Below are 25,479 nucleotides of genomic sequence, written 5' to 3'. Positions count from 1 at the left end.
AGGTTACTGTAAATTGCTTTGATTCCACAACTTATTTTATTACCTAATTTCATTACCTCAATAGATTTCAGTAGAAAATCCCATGAAACGTTGTCAAAGGCCTTTTCGGCCTCCACTAATAACATAGCTGTTCTTTTATTCGGTTTCATTTCCAAATATTCTAATAGATTGATTACTGTCCTTGTGTTGTTATATAATAGTCTTCCCGACAGGAAGCCAGCCTGGCCATCGTTGATTCTTCTAATCAAAATTTTTTAAAGTGTGTTTGCTAATATTCTTGTAAAAATCTTATAATCCGAATTTAATAATGAAATTGGTCTATAGTTTTTAATATTGGTCAAATCTGCTCCTGCTTCACTATTAAAGTTATTAAAGCTTCTTTCCATGATTCTGGAGTTTTCCTGTTCTCTAATATTTTATTCATGGTCTTTGGAAGTACAATCTTATCCGTCAGACATCGAGATAAAATAAGTTAAGTAATTTTTGATATCCACCCTTGTTTTCATAGGCCTTGTTTTCATGTCAGGTGCAAACCTGTGCCTGGACTGTGGATGGGAGCTCCTGTGTATTTTCAGGACCCACACTATTCCTGTGACTGTTAATTGCTTAAACTGTTTTTAATACTGAATTTTAAATTGTTACAGCCAGCCCCGAGATCTGCTGAAGGGCAGGTAACAACAACAACAACAACAAATGCTTTTCCATGCAAAATATTCCCACCATTTAGAAAACTAGCATGCCCAGTTCCTATTAACTAGTAAGTTTGTTTTTTCCTTTACATATTTCCAAAATCTTCCTCATGATTTGCTTCTTATAAAAAGTCTTCCAGGCTCATGCAAGTGAAAGACATTTCTCTACAGTATGAAGATTTCCAGTGGGTTTGCATAGAAAAGATTTATCCTAAAGAATAAGGACACCACAAAACACATGCTTTCCAGACTACTATGGAAGTATGACTTTGGATCTGCTATTCATGGTTAGCAAATGTAACAACAAAACAGCCACCTCAAAATACCTGTTGCTGGGGCTGAAGATGAAAAAAGCACTGGCTTCTGGCATTGGCACAGCTTTCTCCTTGAGGTGCAATTCGGACATTGGGCGTGGACGAGGCCCAACAGGCATCTCAGGCTCTTCCTCCTCCTCTTCTCCTGAAAGGCAAAGTTTATACTTTTTAAATACTATTAATCAGAAAAAGGTTTCTGGTTTCCCTCATAAAATCTAGGCTAAGGCTGTTGTTAATTATGCTGTAGACTCTATAGAAGAGAATAAATAATCAGGGAACAGGAATTTTCTTCTGCATTTATCAGGATGCTATTAAATCCTTCCGTCATCATGACATAGAGCTGTAGAATCGTAGAGTTGAAATGGACCCCAAGGATCTTTTTTTTTAAAAAAATAGTTTTTATTAAGTTTTACAATTTTATATTCAACACAATCAGTATTCCTAACACTTATTGGAGCTTGTTCTATACATTTTTGTGATTTTTACAGGGGCAATATACCAAAGGTGCATCATTTTCATATAATTCTGTTTCAAAGTTATAAAATCCGTAAATTTTAAATTCACTTTCCATAATTTCTCTCCATCTTCCATTTGTATATTATGTCCTAAATCTTGTTCCCATTTGATCATTAGACATTTTACCTCCTCGTCTTAGTTTCCCACTCTAATAATATATTGTACACCTTCTTCAGTAATTTAGTATTATCACCTATGATTTCTCTTTGAAATCTGGATAAAGTGTAACTAAATCCTTTCTTTTTATCCTCTTTAAATGCCTCATTTAATTGATGATACTGCAGCCAATCATTTACATGTTCTCAAAACTCTTCAAATTCTTTCAATTTTAATTTCCCTTCTATTTCTATTAAGAGTTCTCTATATGTGAACCATTTTTATTTCCTATTTATTTTTTTAATTGAGGTTGCTTCTGTTGGTGACAGCCACCACAGGGTCTTTTGTTCTAGTAAATCTTTATATCTTTCCCATACTTTTAAAAGTGATCTCCTAATTATGTGGTTATAGAATCTTTTGTGTACTTTCCCTTTATCATACCACAAGTACGCATGCCATCCAAATCTGTTGTCATGTCCTTCAAGATCTAATATATCCATATTTTCTAAATTAATCCAATCCCAGATCCAAGCAACACAAGCTGCCTCATAGGATAATTTAAAGTCTGGAAGGGAAAATCCTCCTCTATCTTTAATGAAAGTAAGTAGTTTATATTTTATCCTTGGTTTCTTCCCTTGCCATATAAATTTTGAGATATCCTTTTGCCATTTCTTGAAGCATGCTGTGTTACTTATTACTGGCACTGACTGAAACAAAAACAAAAATTTTGGCAATATGTTCATCTTAATCCCTGAAATTCTTCCTAATAATGATAAATTCATTCTAACCCATATTTCTAGATTCCTTTTTATTTCATTTCAAATCTTTTCATAGTTATCTTTAAAGATATTAATGTTCTTGGTTTGTAAGGCAGATTCCTAATTTTTTTTTTAAATCTCTATTTCTATGATTTGATATAATACTTTTTTATCCGATTATGATAGGTTTTTGACTAGCAGCTTTGTCTTATTTTTATTTAATTTAAAACCTGCTACTTGCCCAAATTCCTGTATTTTTTCTAATACTTTTAGAAGCGAGTTCTTAGGATCTTCAACTGTAATTTTTAAACTGTTTTTAATGTTCTACTTTAAATTGTTGTAACTTACTCTGGAACCTTAGGGTGAAGCATAGGTAATCATTTGATAATAATAATGAGAAGAAAATATAATAATAATGCTGTGAAGAATGCTTTGGGGCAAATTGGGCATTGGTTTTTTCCACCTCTGTGAATCCATGCATGGAGTTAACACCTGACCTGGTCCCTACTCCCTGCCCTTATATGTGAATACGGCACACAACACCAGGTGGAATGGCCATTTTTCCCTAAAAAGAGATGGAAATAAATTCTTCATTTTGCTGCTTGTTTAGAATTCAGGCAAGGCAGAAGAATTAAAAACTAAAACTCTTGAAACAAATTCTTAAAAATGAGAGCTCCAGGCACTGTGGAGATCTGAGACTATCCTTCAAGGAGGAAATTGCAAGAAGGGGCCCTGGATGGCCTGTGGGAATACAGGGAGGGTTTGGAAAAATACTTTGAGGATTTCAAGCACCTCCAGAAGTCTAATGTGTTTGTGAACAGAACAACAGTAAGATGCTTAAAAACTTGCACACGCACACACTCCACAGGTGCCATTAAGGTAATTATCTAGATAAACAGAAAAACTAAAAGACGGTACAAAACAATAGCTGTGTTTAATTGTCTGCACTGGCATCCTAACAGCAATCCTTAAGCAAGCTTTCCTTTACTATCTCATTTTTATGATTCTTCTGTGTTCATAAATTGCCTCTTCTTTAAAAGCCAAGTGTCCAAAAACAGCTGGAGACAAAAGTTTGGATAACCCTGCCCTAAAGGAGCACTCACTGATTCCACCTTGTTACCAGAACCTTAGATAGCTAGTGGGGTGCAGAGTGCCTGTTGCCTGCTCTGGCTGCTGCTGGACAGGAATAGCCTAGCCACCATATCCATGGCCTAGTAACTTCCTGGCTTGATTACTGCTATGTGCTCTACAGAGAGCTACCCTTGAATTTGGTTTGGAGACTGAAACTAAGACAGATGCAAAGGTGCTGACAAGGATAGTAGCCCAAGCACATATAAATCAATTTTGAAGCACATGCACTGGGTGCCTATATGTCACAGAGGCTAATCCCAGAAGTTGGCTTTGATATATAATGCCCCAAATGACTTGGAACACAACTACCTGAAACAGTGCCTCTCTCAAAATTGGCCTACCCATTTGTTGATATCTGCAAGGGAGGCCCTGTTGATAGAACCACCATTAACAGGTACCTACTGACTAGAAAGGGGGGGGGGAGCACACAGAAACGCCGTTTACCTTCCTGCCAGAGGGGTACCTATTTATCTACTTGCATTTTGACGTGCTTTCAAACTGCTAGGTTGGTAGGAGCAGGGACCGAGCAACGGGAGCTCACCCCGTCACGGGGATTCGAACCGCTGACCTTCTGATCAGCAAGTCCTAGGCTCTGTGGTTTAACCCATGGCGTTTCTGTGTGCTGCTCTGGTTTGCCAGAAGCGGCTTAGTCATGCTGGCCACATGACCCAGAAGCTGTACGCCGTCTCCCTCGGCCAATAAAGCGAGATGAGCACTGCAACCCTAAAGTTGGCCACAACTGGACCTAATGGTCAGGGGTCCCTTTACTTTTACTGACTAGAACCAAGAACAGTCTCTTCCCATGGTAGTGATCCAGCTTTGAAACTCTCTTGTCCTTGAGATCAGATAGACACCAATGCCAAATGGGTTCCAATATTGGGGCAGACATTTTTCTTTTGTTGAGCCCCTGAACAACAGTAATTAAATGGTCTTTATCAAATAAAGGGATTTTTAAATTATTTTTTAGAAGTAAGTGTACAGTAAGGTGTTATTGGAACCTGCCTTGAGAACATGTGGTAGATGGCAATATAAAAAATTCCTTCACAAATAAATGAGCCTTGGATACCTACGGTTAATCTTTATTCAACCCAGAATCTACTCTCTCTCATGATTCCTATATATTAAAAACACAATTGCCTTCCTTAAATAAAGGAGAACAAGGGAAAGCCTGGAAAGCCCTTTGGAACTTAGAAGTGCAGTACATTTGACTAATAATGATGATAATGATATTGATGGAGCCTTTTCAATGTTTACTTTTGCTCTGAGTTTATCTTCCAGGTTTTCGCATCATTCTGGCTTTCATCCTCATTGTATGTACTTATAGAGCATAAACTCTTTAATTTGCCTGTAAACTAGATTGTAAAATTAGTACTCTGTCTACTCTCATTGAATATATCATCATCATCATGATTCTCTTGCTGAAAAGAAGCTTGTCAGCATAGCAGATCTCTTTAGTGGCGGTTGCAAGAGCCAAGAGGCAGGTTGAAGAGTTGCATAATGAGTGCCTGGAGGGCCTGCCGCTGGGGGATGCCTGGAGCAGCATTGCAGTCTGAAGCTGAGACATCAAAGGTAGCGCAAAGAAGATTAATGTGAAAACTGGGGCAACGTGAGCTTATAAAAAACTGAATGAAGTGCATGATGGGTCTGGACCTGCTCAACCTCATCCCAATCCTGGAGGTATGAGAGGTGGGTGCTGATAAGATGCAGGCAAGCAGCAGCTACCATGGAGAGCTCAACTGTGGCTGCATTTACATACCTAAGCCCTGAAGACATGTCATAAATTGGCCAGTGATACAAATACCCACTGCACTCCTGTTAGATTCTCAGTGGGTAAGCTTTACATCAGAGCTGGCAGTCTTGAGAAAAGCAAGTATTGATCTGATAGATAGTTGAGCCTGGAAACTGGTAGGCAGTCTTGAAGGTGGGTGAAAAATCCAACACAAGTAGTGTGAGAACTGTTCAGCCTATACCTGAGCAATGAGTTACTCGGATGGAGGAGCCAGAGTTGATATACCACCTTCAAGCCACCTGCAGTGAAATGTTACAATGGGAGAAGCTGACAGTCAAGCCAGCAGTTACATTATCTAAGCAAGCTGTAGCGCTGGTTGAGAGAGCAGCATGCCAGAGGTTCTACTGCAAAGGTCCTTAGTTTAAGTATCCTGCCTTTAAGAATAAGTTCTCCCAAGGAAGTTTTACAAATAAAAGAAGAAAACAACAATAAAATTACAATAAAATAAATATCAGTTAAAATGCAGCAAATAATTAAAATATAGATCTAAATTAAAACCAATCCCAAAATGCTTTTCAACCACCTCTAAAAGCTGATGGGGGTTGGAGGGTGGGGGTGAGGCTGGCAAAGCTCAATGGGAAGTGAATTCAAGAATTGTGGAGATACTACATTCTCCTAGTATATACTCCAAAATCGACAAGTCAATGACCAGCAACTTTGAAGCAGATCTTAACACTCAGGGAGGTTTTACCAACAGCCTTTACCAAAGGTGTCATGGACTTTGAAGAAGCACAAACTCAGGGCGAAAAGGAGAAACGAGCTAAGAGGAAGGCATGTTTGACAAACCCTCACCGTGATGAACTCTCATCCCAAAACCTATGTCCCCACTATGGAAGGACATGTGGATCCAGAACTGGCCTCCACTGTTGACACAGTGTTCATGGAAGACAATCTTATTCAGCCACGAGTGATTGCGAAAGAAGAAGATATTGCAACAACAAAGCACCCATAATTGACCATGGCAAGCAAGCATGTCATGCAGCATCTGTCCTGTTGCTGAACTATGAATATCAGCTGCCATTTAGTGGAAACTGAGAAACACCTTCCTGGACATAATTTAGATGGGGAAACCTGCTCAAAAGCTTGCAGATGAGCAAGGTAGTTATAGTCAAAGACTGTCTGGTTACCTATTTGTAAGGATTCCCATTACCACAAAACCCCCCAAAAGGACTCCAGTGAACCAAACTTGTCTATCCACAACTTCAGCAGGGCAGGTAAAAGGCAAAGGACCCCTGGATGGTTAAGTCCAGGCAGACTTGACTATGGGGTGCGGCACTCATCTCATTTCAGGCCAAAGGAGCTGGTGTTTGTCGGCAGACAGCTTTCCAGGTTATGTGGTCAGCATGACTAAACAGCTTCTGGCACAACGGGACACCGTGATGGAAGCCAGAGTGCACAGAAACACTGTTTACCTTCCTGCCACAGTAGTACCTATTTATCTACTCACACTGGAATGTTTTCAAACTGCTAGATTGGCAGGAGCTGGGACAGAGCAACAGGAGTTCACCCTCTTGGGTGGACTCGAACTGCCAACCTTCCGATAGGCAAGCCCAAGTGTGCTTTGAGTACTCTTTCCATCTGGTTGGGCAGGCTGAAAAACATTGTTGAAGATAGGAATTGATCTCATTGAAGCAGCAGATAAAATAACAGTTTTGAGGGATTTGGTGACTGAGAGATTTCTAGAAGATTGGCTGGTGGTATCTGGAAAATAATCTTTGGTAATAAGACTTGAGATTTTAAAAAATGCTTTGAAATAGCTGATGCAGGATAAAAATAATGATATCCAGAGTTGTCTGGATGTAGCAAAAGCCTGGCTTAACAAGAGCACCTACATGCAGACAGAGTACAAGAAGAGGTCTAAAATCAGATGCTGTTCCAGATGGGTGATATGAGAAAACATTATTCACATCTGCAGTGCCACAGGTTTGGTTTGCTAATAAGGAGTCCATCATGTTCAATGACCACAAAGCAGCTGATACGCAAACAGGAATAAATATACATGATTGGGGAAATTACATGCAAATATATAGGGCAACCCCCCAGATGCTGTGCCTCAGAAGCAAATATCTTAGGGACACACTACAACGCAGCCTTGGTGTTTAACGCCACCCCCACCCCCTAAATCATTTACAAGAAAGGAGATCCTGACTAAACACCAGGAAAAACTTTTTGATGGTAAGAGCTGTTCAACAGTGGAACAGTCTCCCTCAGGAGGTTGTAGACTCTCCTTCCTTGGAGGTTTTTAAGCAGAGGTTGAAAAGCCATCAGTCACGGATGCTTTAGCTGACATTCCTGTACTGCAAGGGTTTGGACTAGATGACTCTTGGGGACACTTCTAACTCTACAATTCTTTGGTTCTATATTTTCCAGCTCCAAACCACCCATTATGTTTTTCCTTGCAGGGGAAGCTGTGGCCTAGGGAGATTATTTTAAGCTGGAAAATTGAAGTTAGAGGAGAAAAGGTTAGATTACCTCTCCATTCCCTGCTGTTTTCCAGACTTCCACCATAGTTTTGGTAAAAGCAAAAATAAGCAAGAAACATGCGGAAGGAAATAACTCAGAATTGCATGTAACACCTAGTTTGGTCTTGAGACAAATATTTCATGCATAGCAGACTTAGAATATGTTTTGGTAACTATTGAGGTTTTCTTTAGAGCTTTTAAGAGGTGAAAATACATAATGTACAAAGACAAGATTCATACTTAAAACTCCCCTACAAAGCAAGCCACTCTCATTCTCATTTCAGAGATGGAGTCAGAAGTACTGAGACATATAGTGAGTAGCGGTCAGAGGTAATGGGCCAAAATGTGTTTGTTTGTTTTTTGCTTCCCAATGCTATGGTTGCAGCCTGCTATCGAGTGGGGAAGGGAGTGAGAAAATCGGTGAGGTGTAGACACAGTGCTTCCACTGCTGTGCCTGCACCACACCAGCCTCCCTGTTGCCTTGCTTCTCTCCTTCTTGATAACCAGCAGTAACACTGGTAATGAGAAGCCAGAAAAATAGCACAGCCCACCCTATCCTACCAACTGCTACTGCAGACAGTGGTTTATCCAAGGCCACCAAACAAGTTCATAGTTGCATATGTTTCCGAGTCAAACGTCCTGCCCACTAAACCATACTGATTCAGGAATGATTTATACAACTTCTGTACACAGTGGCTAAATTAATCCACTGGCTGGCACACCAGTGTTTAGGTAGCACTAAAATGGCACCTTTGAAAAAACGCTGAAAGCCATTAAATCCTGCAACTGAGCAATATCAGGCATGTACAACGAGCCCATCGCAGAAAGGGAGTCATGGTATATAACACAATTCACATTATCTTCCCACAAACCCAATGCTCATGTGAGTAGACCCTCAGTTGCCTTTCCAGTGGGTAGGCAGCAAGGTTTTTGCTCCATCCCCTTGGCTAGGAGAAACAAGAAAAGACATGTAAATTAAGCAGATATATACAGACCTGCTTAATTTTCAGCTGGTGAGGCTGTAAAACCTGACATACCAGTGGCTGCTCACAGCTGTAATACAGATTTCATATAGCTGTGACTATAACATACAATACTGTATAATAAAAATGGAAATTTGTCTTACCATGAATTTCTTAAGATCCTGATGGAAGACATTCTTAGACTCAGATGACGTCTCCTACAGGAGTATCAGGAAGGGTCCTTTCAAGCCTTTTGCCTCCTCTCCAGGGGGAGGAGTCACCTCTCTAGAAAGCATAGACAACTCCTCAACCCCAAATCGATTGTTCGACTGGCAAACCACAAACCCTGAGTCTAACTGAAAAAGACTCACAGGAAAAAACAGAAAAACCCAGACATAGACAAAGAACAGAAACTGAACTGCCAGAAACAACACAGGAACCCCTTACTCCACCACCCCCAGAAGATAATGCCATAAAGATGGAAAAGGAAGCCCTAACAGTATGTGACAAAGCAGGCAAATCCATAACCTAGTTCCCTCCCTGCCAAATGCAAGCAGGGGAAGGAGAGGTGTGCATAATGTCTTCCATCTGGATCTTCAAACAGAAATTTATTTTAAAACAATTTTCTGTTTTTGCCAAATCTATATGGAAGGCATTTCTAGACTGGCATATAACATAGGTGCAAGCAGAAACCCAGAGTGGACTTCCTCTGTCAATCACTTTACTCATTCATAGGCCTCAGCAACACAGACCTATGAAAATTTGTGTCAGCCACCACAAAACAAACAATTTTGTGATGTCTAGAGAAAGGGCCAGGGAGGCCCACATAGCTGTCCTACAGATACCCCCACCAGAAAAGTTCTCTTCACAGCAACCAAGACTGCAGCACTTCTCAAAGAATAAGCTGTGATGACCTGGGATGCAATTGACCCAGTGAATAATACACTTCACTAACTGCCTCCTGAAGCCAAAGGGAAACAGAGGATGATGAGACTTTTTTCCCCTAACAGAGAAGACCAAATAAGACAGAAACAGCTACTCACACTTCCTGAAATTGAATGACCTCTTGAGTTAAAAATGGAAAAAGTATGCTATTCACATTATTGGGAGTAGGAAGGATTCTTACCAAACAAAGATAGGTTCACTTCCTGTGACTTAAGAAAAATGGAGTTCACCTTAGGCATGAGCGCTAGGTCTGTGCAAAGAACCACTTTATCAGGACGTAAAATAAAATGGAGGGGTCAGCTTCCAGCTCCAACACATCTGGCTGAGGCGATAGCCACCCAAAATATGACTTTAAGGGTCAACCGTTTCAGAGTGCAAGTGGCCATCATCTCAAAGAGGTCCCATAAGAACTGAGAGCACCCAGTTCAATTTTTAAGAAAAAAATCTATGGACAAGTGGAGGAGCAACAAGTGTCACACCTTTAATAAATCTTTTACAAAGAGGGTGAGCAGACAAAGGTGGGCCTTCAAGATTAGCCAGTACACTGCTCAGTCCTCCCGAACTGGCAATATTAAAGGATCCTGCACTGCCAAATTCACCAGGTGCAGAAACCAAGGCCTTCTTGGCCAGTAAGTGGCCGTCAGGATCACCTTAGCCTACACTGATGATCCTTCTTAAGCATTTTCTGCATTAAACAGTGCAAAGGCATATAGCAACCCCAGAGGCCACTCAATCTCTAAAGCATCCACACCCCATGGTCCCAGATTGAAAACAAGAGAAAGGTATTGAGCTGGGCATTGCTCTATGAAGCAAACTGATCTGTTATTGACTGATCCAAACAGTGCACTACTAGACAAAACACCAGGGGTTTTAACTGCCACTTGGCCTCCCTTGTTGATACCTGGCTCAAGCAGTCTGCTGTCTGGTTGTCCACTCTGGCTAAATGTTCTACCTTCAAGCTGAGTAAATGCTGCTCTACTCATCTCAGAAGTGTATCCGTCTCCACCATCAATCTCACATCTCACTGATAACTGATGTGAGCTTTGGCACATGGCTTATCCATCCTGACCATAAGGCGATGGCCCCAGATGTCCATCTCCAGTTGCTTGGGTCCAACTCCATTGATACTGAACTGTGTTTATTCAGTGGTCCACACCTCTTGAGTGGCCTTATTAACTAGAGAAGTTCCTCAACTGCAGATATACAAGTTATGAGCGCCAATTGGGAAGGCTCCTCCAGAGACACATCCACAGTTAGGTGCCATGGAGTCAGTCACTAGACCAGTTCTTTCTTCACTGTCAATAGGATTTCTACCTGCAAATGATGCCTCACTGCAGTGAGGTTCTGCTAACAGTCTTTGCAGTGACCAAGTGTGCAACTGAGTCCATGAGACAAAGTCAAAACATGACACCAAGCTATCAGATCCACTAAAGCAGTGCCCAGGGCAAGATGAAATGCTGCCACTCACTCTAATGTCAGACACATGGAGAACTAATTTGTGTCCAGACAAACCCCAAGGTGTGCCCAATACTAAGCGGGAGAGAGGGCACTCTTCTTCACATTAATCACAAACCCTAGGTCATGCAGGCAGGAAACTGTTGCCATGGTCACTTGAAGAACCCGTCCCCTAGATGGAGCATGGATCAGAATGTTGACCAGATATGGATGACTGCAAATTCCTCTGGTGTGGAAATGGGCCCAGTGCTATCAATACCTTGGTGAAGATTCTCATTGCCAAATGAGACTAAAAGGCAATGCCCAGTAATGGTAGAGATCCTGACTGTAGGTGAACTGGAGAAACCACCAGTGGAAGGTTGGATTGAGACATGGTCTAAGATGGCTCTGGTGTCTATTTTTCTTGGATACATGCAGGAGTTTGTTCAAAGAAGTAGGGAAGACCCTCTTTGTACCCACATCCAAGGACTGAGAGGAGAAAGGCTGCACATGAAGATCTTCCTAAGTCAGTTCTAGGACCCTGTGAGCCTTGGCCAAAAGGGCCGGAAAAACATCAGAAGCAAATATTTTCAGACTGAACTACTTCCAGCCCTTCCTCACCTACCCTTCCTCTCAGGGGGGCAGGGGGAATGGGGGGGATCCATATAAGAAAAAGGGGCTTCAGAGCTCACCACCAGAGTTGCCTGCTGATACTTCCTTCTAGCCTCAGGACCAGCAGCTCCTGACTTTCTTATGCCAGCTGTCCCAGCAACCACAACCCCAGTCTCCACCACACATTTCCTAGCATGAGACCTGGACTGACTTCAAGAAACAGCCCTAGAAGAAAGGGGAGGAGGAGGGGATCCCACAGAACTAGAATTTGCTGCCCCCTGTTCTTCTTATGGCGCTTGTAAGACTTTGTAGAAGGGGTCCTTCCTCTCCCCTCCCTCAGAACTAAACTGCAAGGAATACTCAACCTCTCTGAATCTCCTGGGGAAAAACTTCCTGACCCAGGAGAAAAAACAAGGGAATTCTCCCTTCCCAAGAAAAGACACCAGGAGTTTCTGTAGTAAGGATGTATGCATTGCTGGTCTAAAGCTACAAAGATGGGTTCAAACACAGAGACCTCTTAGCCAAGGAGGTTCTGCAGTCGGACAAGTCCACTGTTGGGAAACCATAATAGCAGGAGCCCACATAAAGTAGAGATAAAGCCATCGAAAATACAGTTTCCCATAACCTCAGGGGGGAAAAGATGGGAAACAATTTCAGCATGCTAAACCACTTGTCAACAGTGTGCAATAACAACCCTACTACCAGGCACTAGTGTACCTGCTAGTTATATAGCTGGGATCACAACAATGCAGGAACCACCAAATGACTGGGCAATCACCAGCCTGACAGTGGGAGTAGTCTAACACTGATGGCCATGCTGGTTGATTATTGTGGACCATCTGGAAAAAAAGGCACAGAGGAAAACAGCTGCTTCAAGCAACAAGAGAAAACAAAACGGCATTCCTGCTTGTTAGTGGACATGCCACCACACTCCAGTGCCCAAAGACTGCCCCATCAGAGGTGCAACACATTCCAGGATCTAGTAAGACCCACCAGATCCAAAGAAATTCTCCCCTTCCTCCACACCACTCAGAAAGGACAACAATGAGGAGAGGAGGGAAAGCACAACAACCAGGGAAGGAAAAGACAGAAACAGAAACAGAAACAAAAAAACAAGAGAAAAATCAAGAGAGGAGAAAACACCAAAACCAAAACACTCATAGATCCAAGTAATAGCACCACAAGAAAAGGAGAAATGTTAAGGACAGAAAAAACTGGCTGACAGCAAGAGTACACAAGAACCTAGCCTTCACCAACCACAGGCAGGGTTGGTCTGGCTAGAAAGATGACCCCTCCCTTTGGAGAGGAGGCAACAGGCTTGAAATGACCCTGCCTGATCCTCCAGTAGGAGGCATCATCTCAATCTAGGAATGTCTCCCATCTGGATCTGGCAAATACCTGTTATTTCCATAGAACTAAAGAGATGATTCCATCTTGTCAAGTACAGTTATCAGCTGGTTATCTTTTATTGGGTGATATGGATCTATCTGTGATGCAGCTGGAACTGCCTTCGGTGTTTAAGTTTCAGCTTCTTGTGCTAGTGGGAGGGAAAAAAGTGAGCACAGCAGTGAATTACCTGGCGTCTCTGTAGTAGGATAAGGATTCTTTTCTTCATTTTCATTAGGCTGATATTCATCTACATTGCTCTGACAAAAAGAAAGGAAAACCATAATAGAGCTTGCTTTACTCATTCATCCAATTTTATTGATTCATTCATTCATAAATATGATTCGGCAAAGCAAGTTGGGAGGTAACAAGCAGCAGACCTTATTAGAAGCTGGAGATTCTCCATCGGCAGTGATCGATTTCAGTTCAATTTTCTCCTCCTTTGTCTCCCCCTCCACAGCTGGCTTCTCAGGCTCCTGTTTCTTTTCAGGACTAGCAGTCCTAATAATTCAGCAAAGAAGGGAAATGCAAATGTTCGCAAAATATGGAATGGTGTTTTCTGTTACAGACTCCCATGAGTAGTGCATAGCTTATCATGTCAACAAGCACTTGGTACAATTCTGACAAGAACATGAGGCAGAGGTAATCCCCTGTCTCCTTGATTATTGCTGCCCCCCCAATCTTGAAACTCCAATGAACAATGTCTGTTTCATGTTCATGAAGAAGAATTTGGTATTGTGAGAAGAAAATAATGCATTCTCATAGGAGGTCATTAAAGTATGAAAAGGGATGGCTTTGAGGACCCTCCTAGTCTATCTGCTCAACCATTTCATTTCTATTATAACACAGACCTCACCTCTCATTAAGATGAGCTGGTGAGATGCCATTAACTATATAATAAGAGAATTTCAAAAATACAGTGGTTTGCAGCCTAAGGTAATTTAAGGAAGTTCATGGAAGAAAAGTTTCTCATGCTCCCCTCCCCTCTGCAGCTCCCATGCCCCATCCCACGTAGTTCAGAATGGCCCCCATTTTCCATAGGGGCTTTTTATTGAGTAGAGGGGAAAAGAAACTTATTTTCATTCTTTTTTTCTCTCTCAACCCCCTTTTTGGATGTTTTTTCATCTGATGGAAGCTTCCACAGAATTTGAAAGATTAATAGATGCTAGCTGAATAGCATATAACCACCAAATCCGTTTTGAGACACACATGCACAGAAGCATTAATTTTGGGCACTGAGTGGTTTCTGCCTCTCTGATGTTTAAAATCAAGCCACAGGAAGCACTAGTCTCTAGTGAGCCCACATGGTTGACCAGTACCAGTGTCAACTCTGCCATTTGAATATTTGGCTTAACAGAATGAACACAGAAGGGAAAGATAAAACTACTTTTATCCTACCTGTAAGTTACAATATCAAACCAGGGATATAAAATGTGGCTGATTGGACATGCCTTTACTCTCAAGAACCATTTAGGGACATTGTTTTATACCAAACTAGAAACAAAGGGTTTACCTAGCTAGTTTTTTCCTTTCTTTTTCCTCTTCTTCCTCTTTTTGAGCAGATGTCAGGCTCTCAGCATCAGCAAGGTTGTCCACAGCAATGGCCAAAAAGACATTCAGCAAAATGTCTGTTTGCATGTTTCATTAAAGAAAACATGTTTAGATGCAGCCCCAACTACGGAGGTTGGAAAATAGATCTGACCAGTGGGAATGATGTTTAGCTCCACACAGACCAGCATGCCAAGTTTGACAGGTGAGTGGGACCGCCTACCTGTCAATCACCTGATGTCAGGGAGTCCATTTTTGCCTGTAGAGGTTGAAATCAAACCGCAGGCCAGAAAAGTGTGTGGCACTTCCTAAGCATTGATAATCAACTGAGTGTTGGGACGGGGGAAGCGCTGCACAAATGGCTTTACAGGCACCATTGATCAGCTGACCTGCAGTGGCTTCAAAGCCCCTTTTGTTCAAGCCCCACCTTTATCTGTTCCACACCTGATCCTTATATGATGTCAGGTGTAAGACTGGTGGCCGTGGCTTGGATGAAATGACCTTGTGAGTCTAATGAGGAGGCCTGGTGGGCCTAATCAGGCCCATAGCCCAGAGGTTCCTTACCCCTGACCTACAATATGCCATTGCACTCACTTTCCTGTTTTTGTTCTGAGAGTTGGCTATATAGTGTCGGGGCAGGTGTCAGGAACAGGTCAGCAATAACTCATATTGTGTCAGTAAAGCTAACTGTCTTTATTCAAAGGAACAAAACAGCACAGGAGGCCAGGGCCAGTGAGTATAGCAACTCTTCCCAGTAGTTCTTGCTCCAATGAGGCAGTTGCAAGGACTGAAGGTCCCCACCTTCTCACAGCTCCCTAAGTTTTCTCTTCCCCTGGCCCTTTCCAAGAAATCTGAGACTCTTAGTGCCCTTTCTGTTTTTGCTCCGTCCTTTTCATACCTTTTCTGGTTCTAGGAGACCAGAGGGGAGAAGAACTGGTCACAGGAGGAGAGGGAGCCCCCCCAGGCTTCTTCAGTAGCCTGACTCATCTCTGCCTCTTGGCTCCCCTCTCTAGCCTCTTCTTCTGCCTCTGTTTTTGGACTGCTCTCTGACACACACTTCCTGCTCACTAAACCCTGTCACCTCCCCAGCTCCTGATATCCCCCACCCCGTCTGCTCCCTCTTTTCCCTCTGACCACTCATTGTCATCCCATTACCAATCCCCTGGACCAGCGCCTTCTTTCCTTGGAGGTTCCCTGGCAGGTGCCTCCCACCACTCCTCTGCATCCAGCCAGTCCATGACATCTAGTGGGTCCATAACGACATTTTGATTTATCAGAAAATTGTCCACAGAAATATAACCCACCCACCCCGGTACAATATCACTTGCTCCAGATCTGCATATGATTCTTGTAAATTTGGCACATCAATGGAAATGTGCACAACTGTTTAATGACTCGTCATGTGTTATTAATATTCAAATATTAAATCAGCTGCATATGGAACACATGCACACCTCCATATCTGAAAATCATCATGTGTTAGTCCACACATGGTGCTAATTTGGTGCTTTTCTGAAGACGTGTGATCAGTGTAAGAAAGCTGAGCGCTATGCTGCCATACTAGTTAGAAATACATAGAATGCTGCAATCTTCATATTATTTCTTATAGTTTAAGATGGATTTTCTTTTCAAAGAAATTTCCATTTTTTTAAATATCCACTTTTGTAACAAAAACTTCACTTTTTCAGTATATTAATGTAAGCATACTCAATAAAACAATTATAACATCGTTCTTTTTTGTACTTCAAAAATCTTCCTTTCCTTTCGCTATTTTTTAAATTGTAGTAAGTGGCAGGGTCTTACTACTTAAGTGCCAGCTTCAGGATTTGAATTACTAAGATCCTGCAATATGCCCTCAGTGGGGTCACCTGCTCATTGCTATCATTACTGTGGGCTGCACCTGCCTTTGATTCTTTCAACTGCATCTCCTCAGCTCTGCTCCTCAACATTACTTGCATCAGAAAAAGTGGGTACTGGTCCATGAAAATTTAGGTAACAAAAATGTATTTCTATTTAAGGTACCAAATATCTCTTTGCTGTCCTCCCTATTGTCTCTACTCACTCATCCGTCTATCCCTCCTGAAGAAGCAGGTGAGAGAATGACATAGTCAAAATGAAAAGTTAGGTGAGGAAGCAGGTGCGGGTAGTGAGGGAGAAGAGCACTAGGGGCCAAGAAGGTCGTTAGCAGTAGCCCTTTGGCTCAGTCATGGACCTCAGCATGGGCCCAACCATATCAACCTATAATGCTGTCCCTACAGTTCAGCCCAGTTGTCAAGGAACACAAAGGTAGTAGCAAAGGATACAGTTTCCACAGATGAAGAGGATTATGAAGTAAATACAGACCAACATTCCTGGAAAAGAGGGGCCGCCATAAGCCATGATCCCATCATACATCACCGAATTCCAGTCCTCCCCAGTCAGGATCTAAATGACACATTCCCACCAATAGGGGGACACACAATGTTAGACAGCATGCAGAAAACCTGCAAAAAATCTGTTAGAGAGAACACAAAATTCTATCTTAAAGAAGCCCTCCCTAACATGTGCTGCAACCTCCATTCTTAATGCGGGTTATGGAGGGGAAGTGCCATGGCATTTGCCACGCAGGAACGGGCATCTTTATCCATCATCTGTACAGTAGCTTGTTTTGCACATTAATTGACATTACAAATGTCTCTGGTGACACCTGTGACATAGATATCACACACTAAGGACTCGTTTAAAATTTGACTGGGAACACAGCTGAAAAGTAGATTTAATGTTAACATCTGATGTGCTCTTTTAGGCATAATGAGCACGGTCTAGAACAGGCACATTAGCAGCACCATACCTGCAAATGAAGTACCAAGACTCTCTTTCCTGGGGCAATATAAAATATGATGGGGAGGAGAAGTAGGAAAATACTGCAGTGTGAATAATCATATTGCAGGTGTTTGTGGCATCCCCAGTGAGAGTGTGATGTTCTAATAGCAATTTCTGAGTCATCTCTGAAACTGTCCCTGTACTGGTGGATAGCTGTAACTATCTGAAAATCAAAAGGCCTTAGTATGCCCTACAACAAAAGCACAGAACTCACAGTGATTTGCAAACTAAGTTCTGGTGTGCCAGTAACATTGAAATCACTTTTTTTTTTTTTTACACAGGAGGCTTCACAGAGATCCTGGTTGCATGGGGCAAGTTCACCCCCCCAGTCCCCTGATTCAATTTAGGGTTCATCTGAAGCTGCTGCATATCCCTAGTAAGAACTGTACTACTTCAGGTTGGGAATTGCAGATTTGAATACTTCTACATGTTATCTCCTTTCTACACCAGAAATCTATGTTTGAATGCATCTCTTGTGCAGATTATTAACAACAGGGAGTCTTTTATGAGATCTCACAGCATTTGTCTAAAATGGTACAGTCCTCCAAGATTGTATCACATGCTGCTTCTGTAGGTTTGAAGTAGCCCCAACAACGTTGTTAACTAAATAACTTGACCTCAGCATCTCCCAAGAGTGCTTCTCTCTATAACAAGCCCATTCCTGTATTAAGATCTCCATGAGATGTTAGGCTATAGAACCTCTCAGAGGTGGCCTCTTTGTTATGAAAAGCATGTCCCCAAGAATGCCCACCTTTGGCTTTTAGAAAATGCTGCAAAATTATTATTTTTAACTCCAACTGGCTTTTAATGAATGTTTATTATAATTTTTATTGGCACAAGAGCTTTATTCACCATGTTACACTGTCATTGAATCTACTGCCATTTACGTAAATAAATCAAATAAAGCCATACCTGAAACACAGTGAGCAGCGACTGGGGAAAGTTGTCAAATGTGCTTCTCCTGGTTTGCATCTCATCAAAGTTAAACTTGCCCCCAAAGAGCTGCATCCCTAGGAGGGAGAAGATGATGATGAAGAGGAAGAGAAGTAGCAGCAGGGAGGCGATGGAGCGCACAGAGTTGAGCAGGGAAGCCACCAAATTACTCAAAGAGTTCCAATACCTGAAGAGCCAAAAGAAAGGTGGTTGGTTACATTTCTTCTGTCCAAAGCAGATACTGCTCATCTGCATCAGGTATCACCTTCAGGCAGGCTGTATGGTGTCTATAAACATGCCTTTTCCAAACAGCCTGTGAAGAAATGAACCATTCATGAGCTTCCCTAAGATAATGTGACCTACAGCATTTAATGAGCATTTTTATGGCCACATGTGAAAAACACACAAGTCCTCCACCACTTCTGCACCTAGCATGCCGGGAAGATTACTTTTCAAAAAGTGTTATAAATATACAGCAATTAGTAGGTGCTGCTTCAGTAAGTTACATTCTAGCCAACCTCATTACAACACTCACAGCTGTTCAAAGCAAGCCAGAATACCTCACTCAAGAGATCAGCTCAGTGAAGACCAACAAGAACAGATGGGAAAACAGTTTGGAATCAAAGCCAGATTGGTTGAAAATCTGGTTTGTGTGTGCTCATTCTTGGATGAAGGGGACCAGGCTTCTTGGTTTCTGGGGAATTGTGGTGGGGTAATCATAATGTTTATACTAGGCCAATCCCACAAAGCAGAATTCAATTTTATCTTGATAACTTTCAGCCCTTGTGCAATTTATTTTTATGTTTTAAACACTTACACCACACTTTTCAGTTAAAATTTGCAAGGCAGCTAACAATAAAAGAAGAGTGCAAAATATATAAGAGCCCTAATGACAGCTAATAAAACACCACTAGAACTACAAGATAAAACATCACAATAAAATTCAACAGAATCTAAAAGAGAAGGCAGGTAAAAACTCATCAATAATTTTCATTAAAAGTCTGGTTTAAAATAAATCTTTAATCTGGTGCCTAAAATGCAGCAATAATAATGAGAGCACCCAGAGACAGCCCTCTAGTGGTGAACTTAAAATAGACAGGCTCCTAAGGAAAGAGTTATACAGTGGTGCCCCGCAAGACGAATGCCTCGCAAGACGGAAAACCCGCTAGACGAAAGGGTTTTCCATTTTTGAGCTGCTTTGCAAGACGATTTTCCCTATGGGCTTGCTTTGCAAGACGAAAACGTCTTGCAAGTGTTCCAATTTTTTTCCGCTCCCCCCCTTTTTCTAAGCCGCTAAGCCGCTAATAGCCTTTTAGCCGCTAATAGCCTTTTAGCCGCTAATCCGCTAAGCCTTTAATAGCCGCTAATAGCCTTTTAGCCGCTAATCCGCTAAGCCTTTAATAGCCGCTAAGCCTTTTATAGCCGCTAAACCGCTAATAGCCGCTAAACCGCTAATAGCGCTAATCCGCTAATAGGGTTGCTTCGCAAGACAAAAAAACTGCTAGACGAAGAGGCTCGCGGAAAGGATTGATTTCGTCTTGCGAGGCACAACTGTATAATGAAGATAGAGTTGAGCCACGCAAATAGTTATGAGAATCTTAATCATTGTGGAGTCAAAATATCTTATGATTATGAAATGCTGGAGGAAAAGAGGACTACTGCAATGCACTGTATGTGGGATCATTATAGAAAATGGTCTGGAAATATTAGTCAGTTCAGAATACGTCTGCAAGATGGCTAACTGGGACCAGGCAATACAAGTATATCACAACAGTGCTTCACTGACTCTCAGTCCATTTCTGAGCCTGATTCAATTCAAGATGCTGGTTTTGATCTTAAAGGCACTTTATGACTAGGAATCAGAGTACAGTCATACCTTGGTTCTCGAACACATTGTGACTCAAACATTTTGCCTCCTAAATGCCACAAACCCGGAAGTGAGTGTTGCGGTTTGTGAACTTTTTTTGGAAGCCGAACGTCCGATGTGGCTTCTATGGCTTTCGATTGAGTGCAGGAAGCTCGAACGGACTTCCAGAATGGATTCCATTTGAGAACCAAGGTACGACTGTAGTTAGATGGATACTTCTCTTCACAAGAACCTACCTGAAACCTGAAATCTCCAGAGGCCCTTCTCCAAATGCCCCACACCAAGTGAAGTGTAGCTATGGGAGAGCGATGGTGCCTCAACTATGGATTGTCTTCCCCAGAAATGCTCACTTAGTGCCTACCATAACGTCATTTTGGCACCAGGAGAAGACTTTGTTCTGACTCTCTGCACCTGTTTTTATACTGTACTTTATACTTTATTAGCTTTCTTGTTACTAACTAATTTTTTTTAGTTGGGAACTTTGTTATAAGACAGTCTGTAAACAAAACAAATAATGATATATAACTGCCACATACACATGGCAAGAAGGGAGAGTCAGGGATGGAATAACTGGTAAAAAATGATTCCAGAAAGTAATATTTGCCTAAGACATTACTGCACACAAGTTTTCCACACAGAAATGAGCAATTTCCCTTTGCCTGCATGAACTCCATTAAATATAAAAATTAAGGGGGTGGGGAGAGAAATACCTTGTGATTTTAAAAATTCTTAGCAGTCGCACACATCTCAGCACTGAGATACCCAGTGGTGACATGATCTTTGTTTCCACCAAGATGGTCTCTAGGATTCCACCACACACAATAAAACAGTCAAAGCGGTTGAAGAGAGAGACAAAGTAGGCTTGAAGACCCAGGCTGTACATCTTCAGGAGCATCTCAGCAGTGAAAAGAGCCAGCAGTACCTTATTGGCAGTGTCTCATAAAAATAAATAGACAAATAATGATCATTATAGTGGCACTAAAAGACAAATATAACAGAAAGACTGTAAGAAGAGCAGAAATCTTCAAATTAGGTTTCATCCCTTGCAACTGCTGTCTTCAGCAATTCATTACTGTGAACTTTTAACCTATGTTTTGTTTTTACAGACGTTTTGGACAACTTTTCAAATATGGATAACAAATCCTAGGGTTGTAGCCAATGTTAGTTAGACAGAGGGCACACCCATAGAAATTAATGGATATGACTAGCTTAGGCCCATTAATTTCAGTGGGTCTAAATCTGAATAGAACAGAACCCTTGATGTCCAAACTCAATATTTTAATTTTAGTATAATTTTGTTTAATCTCTATTCTTGTTTCTCTTTTCTGATAACTCAGAAAAATTCAGCGGCTGAATTCTACCACACATCTGATGCTGGTCCTGCTAAATGCCACATTATAAGTTTCCCCCCTTAAAATATGCTGCAAATGACTAAGGTTGCAAACCCGACTCACTCTGTTCCTGAAGGGTTTAGGATGCTTCATTATCACCTGTTCACTGGTAGAAAGGCATGCTGGTATTGGGAAGATTCTGCAGTGTCTGCCACTGCAGCTATATCCAGGTGGGTAGTAACCTCCCACTGGCAAAGTGAGGCAGAAAAAAACCCCAAAGATCTTGAGAGCCCAATCCTTGGGTTCCTCTACTGCACCAGCCCTGGAGCTGCTGCAGCAAAAATGGGGGGGGGGGAGACCGCACTCCTTCCTTCTTGGCAGTAGCTAGCAGGGCCTTACACATGGCAGAGGCTCCACCACTCTGCAACTAACTCCCTGCCCCCCAGTTGGGATTGCTCTGCAACAGAACTTATATAACTCTGAAAACAGATAGGTAGCCGTGTTGGTCTGCCATAGTCAAAATAAAAAAATTCCTTCCAGTAGCACCTTAAAGACCAACTTCGTGCACACGAAAGCTCATACCAAGAACTAACTTAGTTGATCTTTAAGGTGCTACTGGAAGGAATTTTTTTATTATAACTCTGAAAAGTCACTCCAGATTTATCCCATAGTGTTGTGTACATCAGTCAGAATTACTAGATAGCTATGACTGTCCTTTATTCTAGAAAAATGGCTTTTAAACTACATTCTGAGGAATCCTATGATTCTTTGGAAGCTTATCAGGGATTTCTCAATGGAGAAGTTCAGCAATGGCAAATGAGCTTCCCTGAAATACAGCTAGTCCATCACTACAAGCTTCTGTAACGTGCACCCATGTGGGAATTTTGGATGTCTTGTAGAGTGCATGCTCAGTTTGAATAGTGTGACAATGAGGCCAAAGATTCCTGGACATGTTGCATGAGAACAGAATGAGCACTCTAAAACATGCCCCAGAACCTGTACAACACTCGGGACATGCATAATAAATACACAGGGGTTTCTTTGCACACAAGTCTCTGTGAAAAGGAGAAGGTATCAGGCAACCAGGTTGTGCAACTGCATATACATGCAAGAAGACTTTACAAAAGGGATGGGGACCCCCCCCCCAAAGGCTGCATTCCAATACCCCACATTCTCTTACACACCCACCCTCCCACCCACCCACCCACCCACACCCCATTGAAATTTCCACTGGTGAAAAACCACTCACTGGAAACAGTAGTTGTTTCCCTCCCAAATGCAAATAGCTTTTAACATTACTTTTAACAGATCATTTTGGGCAATGAAAATTACAGGCACAAGGGCCTGACCTAGATCAGAGACCACAGTTAGGGGGAAAGGGTTAAAGTCTCTTTACTCTCATACCAGACACCCATCCAGATCAGGCACCCAGCACCTGCAATTTGCTGCTTTCCCCTCTCCTGCCACAATCAGGAGATAAGTGCAGAATCAGGGAGATGGTTCAAGGAGCAAGAGCCCTGGAGGCCTTATGGGAAGCCTCTGAGGTGACATGAAGCCCAAAGGTCAGAGGTTCCCCATCCCTGTATTACATAGTTGTGATGTTTCAACATAGTTTGCCTCTTTTGTTTGTATTGTTGCACAGAGCACTGGGGACCCGATTATTTAATTAGTTTAATGGATTAATTATACTATTATGCTCTTGGAACATGGGGCTGAATATAGTGGCACCTTAGTGCCTGTTCATATTCTCCCTTCCCTGTGCTAGCTGGCCAGAAAATAATCATAAGAACCATGGAGCAGAACAGAGAATATTTTGAGAAGGTAGTTTTTAATATTTTGTATTTTTCCCTGGTAAAAAGGTAAAGGTAAAGGGACCCCTGACCTTTAGGTCCAGTCATGGCCAACTCTGGGGTAGCGGTGCTGCTTATGCAATTAAATGGTTTTACTTTTTGAACACTAAGTTCAGTTTATCTGCACACATAAATAAAATTTCAATTAACTATAATATTATGTACATTCTCATAAATAAAACACAGCATTATTTTAACAAAACAGAATCCTCCATACCTTGGACTTCAGTGAGCCAGTCTGACTGGTTATAATGTTCAGAGGCAATTGTGAGGGTGTTAAGAAACACAAGGAAGATCACGAGCCAGTAGAACACATTGGATTTGACAGCAGCTCGACATTTCCGTCTGCAGAACCGATTCCATCTACGCCAGTAGCGGCTTGAAAAATGGAAAGAAACCTGTAATTATGATTGCTCTGTGCACCAAACAAGTTGTTTACAAAACCCTATGAGGTCACCTTTGACCTCCAATTATTAATTTGTATTTACTGGCCTAGTTTCCTAGAGGAGTGTTTTCTATGTTTGCCTGGACATGGAATGAGAGAAGCAAAAGACAACATATTTGCACATTGTTCAGTATAGTTGTCCAGTGGTCCAGTGAAGCCTTTCAGCATTTCATAGCAAAGGTTAACAGCCATCAAGATCCCAACAACAGAAACTGCCTTGCCCAGAATTATTTTCAGAAACTGTGTTAGCAAGGTCTAGCGTTTTGTCCTTTGAACCCAAAGCTAGGGCTACTATTTGCTGAGACAGAGCGTAAGTACAATGCTATGTTATGTTTCCTGGAACATGCAGCCCCTCACAAGTGTCACAGTGATTTCTGGGAGTAATTACTAACCACACCAAGTATTTAAAGCTAATTATACAGCCCCTACTCTTCACAATTTAGCTTGCCTAGCAACCAGTTTCCAAGCAACACTTGGCTCCTGGATAATAAAGGCAACGGGTTTGGGTTTGTGTGTTTAAAGCACATATAAAGTGGCATGTGCATCTTCCTTGGCCATGCCTATCTCTCTCAATCTCTTGCTATGGATAAGCACAAAATACATTATAAATCAGCAACCAGTAAAATAACATGCTATAAACACATGTGAATCTTACGGCAACACTTTATGAGACAAACAGGTGCTCCTCTACAATTCTTATTAAAGAACATCTTATGGCAGACTTCTCCAATCTTGCCCCTACCCACCCAATTCCTAGCCAACATGGCCAATTATTAGGGACAATGGGGGGTTGTAGTACAACAATAAGATTGGGGAAGGTTGCCTTATGACATTACTAAATACATGAACACATTTGACACCTACCCACAACACACTCAGAAGTTCTCATGAGGGAGCAGCAAATCGCTGAAGTGAAAGCTGCATAGTCAAGGAAAGGCCTGGAGAAGCCCTGGGAGACCAGCCCCGTACAGGCCTCTTGTACCTATTGCCCTGACTCTTAGTCTCCTCTAATTACTTATTTCCTTTTCTTTCTTAATGGGTTTTCGCTTCATCATGGCTTCAACAGCCATAGGGGCGCCAATGTGGAAGCTAGTCTTGTTAACCACTCCAATCTTAATTAGATTTCCTCTTCATCAGAGTGGTAAAGGAAGTAACTCAGCAGCCTACTAATCAAAATCTTTAAGGTAAAAGGTAAAGGTACCCCTGCCCGAACGGGCCAGTCTTGACAGACTGTGGGGTTTGTGCGCCCATCTCACATTTATTGGCCGGGGGCCAGCGCTGTCCGGGGACACTTCCGGGTCACGTGGCCAGCGTGACATCGCTGCTCTGGCGAGCCAGAGCCGCACACGGAACGCCGTTTACCTTCCCGCTGGTAAGCGGTACCTATTTATCTACTTGCACCCGGGGGTGCTTTCGAACTGCTAGGTGGGCAGGCGCTGGGACCGAACAGCGGGAGCGCACCCCGCCGCAGGGATTCGAACCGCCGACCTTTCGATCGGCAAGCCCTAGGCGTTGAGGCTTTAGCCCACAGCGCCACCCGCGTCCCAAT

General features: G+C 42.2%; 1 protein-coding gene and 1 long non-coding RNA gene across 41 annotated transcripts in view; one reads left to right on the top strand and one right to left on the bottom strand.

Moving 5' to 3' along the window:
• The window catches only part of CACNA1C (calcium voltage-gated channel subunit alpha1 C), a gene marked incomplete at its 5' end in the record, with an annotated part of 519,781 nt that overhangs the window by 99,953 nt on the left and 394,349 nt on the right, over nt 1-25,479 (bottom strand). For all 36 annotated transcript variants that reach the window (XM_082240319.1, XM_082240340.1, XM_082240308.1 and 33 more), the window contains 8 exons: nt 1,016-1,148; nt 13,285-13,354; nt 13,475-13,595; nt 14,608-14,722; nt 16,946-17,066; nt 18,417-18,624; nt 21,015-21,240; nt 23,703-23,863. In XM_082240319.1, the coding sequence (XP_082096445.1) occupies nt 1,016-1,148; nt 13,285-13,354; nt 13,475-13,595; nt 14,608-14,722; nt 16,946-17,066; nt 18,417-18,624; nt 21,015-21,240; nt 23,703-23,863 (1,155 nt within the window). The remainder of the gene's footprint in view (nt 1-1,015; nt 1,149-13,284; nt 13,355-13,474; nt 13,596-14,607; nt 14,723-16,945; nt 17,067-18,416; nt 18,625-21,014; nt 21,241-23,702; nt 23,864-25,479) is intronic.
• Nucleotides 1,060-23,787, top strand: LOC309542108. 5 transcript variants are annotated; one of them, XR_014224073.1, is made up of 8 exons: nt 1,060-1,155; nt 2,141-2,215; nt 4,783-4,814; nt 13,663-13,736; nt 14,657-14,847; nt 16,661-16,733; nt 17,786-17,880; nt 23,691-23,787. It is a non-coding gene; the product is annotated as an uncharacterized lncRNA (long non-coding RNA). The 5 variants fall into 5 exon arrangements; XR_014224072.1 differs by lacking the exon at nt 4,783-4,814; XR_014224071.1 differs by lacking the exons at nt 4,783-4,814; nt 13,663-13,736.

The sequence above is a fragment of the Podarcis vaucheri genome (genome assembly GCF_965113315.1).
Source record: "Podarcis vaucheri genome assembly, chromosome: 10".
NCBI classification, from domain to species: domain Eukaryota; kingdom Metazoa; phylum Chordata; class Lepidosauria; order Squamata; family Lacertidae; genus Podarcis; species Podarcis vaucheri.
This window is presented reverse-complemented; position numbering and strand designations above follow the sequence as displayed.